The sequence below is a fragment of the Lactuca serriola genome, chromosome 5 (genome assembly GCF_051521515.1).
Source record: "Lactuca serriola cultivar US96UC23 chromosome 5, Lser_US96UC23_V15, whole genome shotgun sequence".
NCBI lineage: Eukaryota > Viridiplantae > Streptophyta > Magnoliopsida > Asterales > Asteraceae > Lactuca > Lactuca serriola.
This window is the reverse complement of record NC_136412.1, coordinates 250370326-250372102: the sequence shown is the minus strand read 5'-3', so window position 1 is coordinate 250372102 and position 1777 is coordinate 250370326. Positions and strand designations below refer to the sequence as shown.

The window sequence follows — 1777 nt, the reverse complement described above, 5'->3', positions numbered from 1 at the left end:
GGGAGGCGATTCAATTAACCTATATTCAGAAGATGAAATTTCACCTCTACCATCAATAGGTTGGTGGGATGTCGAGTGGGGAGAAGAAAAGAGAAAAGAAGAGATGAAGAAGAAAGAGACTCAACGATGAGGTGTTGAGTACCCCTTCCGAGCTCAGTATGCCGAGCTCAAGGCGTAGTGTTCCCCGAGTCCATGTCATGATTGTCGGGTGGTGTCGAGTCCCACTCACCGTAGCCTAAGAGCTTGAGGGCTAATGGATAAAGTAGAGGTTGCTCACTATTTCTAACATTGTGTTGCATAAATATATAACAATTCATGAGTTTTATTAGCATCTCACTAAACAAGAGTTTTCCGGTCCATCTCCCCTTGGGTCAGTGTTTTTTGTTTTTATATATGGCCGCTCAAAAAAATAGTATCAAGTACCAAGATTATGGAAAAAAAATATTAATGTGAAAATTAAAGAGAAAATGTCACATTAAAAAGCACATTAATACTTAGATCACATTAAATAGTGCATTTAGGTGAAGGTACAATTAATCATTCTACACCATTCCTAAGCACAAGATCACATGAAATAGTATATTTATATGTATGAATGCCCTTATCGAATAAAGCAAACATTTTAGATAATGACATCGATACATATAAATTTATCCGACGTTATTATTTTCAATAAGGTCGTTGGCCATCATAATTCCCTGGAGGATCATAGTTGCATATAGCAAACCACCAATCATTATAGCATATAACTTTAGCACAACCAACATGAACAGAATCACGCCATACCACTTGTGTATAGTGAAGACATTCATGGCTAAAACAAGAATTTGATTCATAATCATAGTATTGTTTCTCCCCAACCCACATGTCAACAACATCAGCTGCAGTTGCATTGAACTGATCACCATAACCTATAGCTAGGTTTTCACCAAAAGGTCCTTCTGAGTGTTGCAAACTACAATCCCCAATTCTTTGGTATGCATACCCACAGGCATAGTGTACCAAAGTTTTGTTCCATATGAGGGGTTGCACCCCAACTTCGGCCCGAGCTTCGTTTTGAGGAATAAGGAAGTCCCTCCTTAAGGCTAACGAGAGATGTGCTAAGGATGGGATGATGAAAAGAACCATGGATAGCGATTTGATTGTAATTAGCTTCATAGTAATGGTGTCTTGGAGGCCTGGAGCATAATGTGAAGGATAGTTATAAGATTTTGGTACTTATAGGAAGGTATGGAAAAAAATTAATCTCATTTATTTATAATATATTACGGTAATAGATGATACTTATATGTATATATAGATAAGATTGCCAAGATAAGTTTCATTATATGTTATGACAAACCTTCATAATTTGAATTAATCTTGAAACGTTTTCATTTTTCGAATATTACGCATTAATTTTTACATTTATTTCTTTTTTTTTTCATAAACAAGGTAAGTAAATTTGACTTTAAATTTTTTTCTTAAAAAATTATATTAAAATGATCAATTTGTCCCATTAACGTAAAAAAATAATGAACTGTATCCCTTAATTGGTGTTTCACAGTTTTTTTAAGAAAAAAAATTAGAAGTAGAATGAAATCTTTTCCTACTAACTTTTCTCTCGATTTTGAAGTATCTGGAGAGAAATGAATAAAATGTTTATTATATTTTCATTTCTATATCACTTGGAAATACGAAATGCTATTATATTTTTCTTTCATTTTTTTATTTATCTGCTTTTCCTTTTTTTTTTCTTTGCTAAAATTTGGAAACAACATGTTAAGCTTGAAACCCA

General features: G+C 33.4%; 1 protein-coding gene across 1 annotated transcript; it reads right to left on the bottom strand.

The window, feature by feature from the left end:
- Positions 1-669: 669 nt before the first annotated feature.
- LOC145051551 (basic form of pathogenesis-related protein 1-like) lies at positions 670-1158 on the bottom strand. The gene has a single exon (XM_078999470.1). It carries the CDS (start codon positions 1156-1158, stop codon positions 670-672), a length of 489 nt encoding a protein of 162 aa, XP_078855596.1.
- Between the last annotated feature and the right edge of the window lie 619 nt (positions 1159-1777).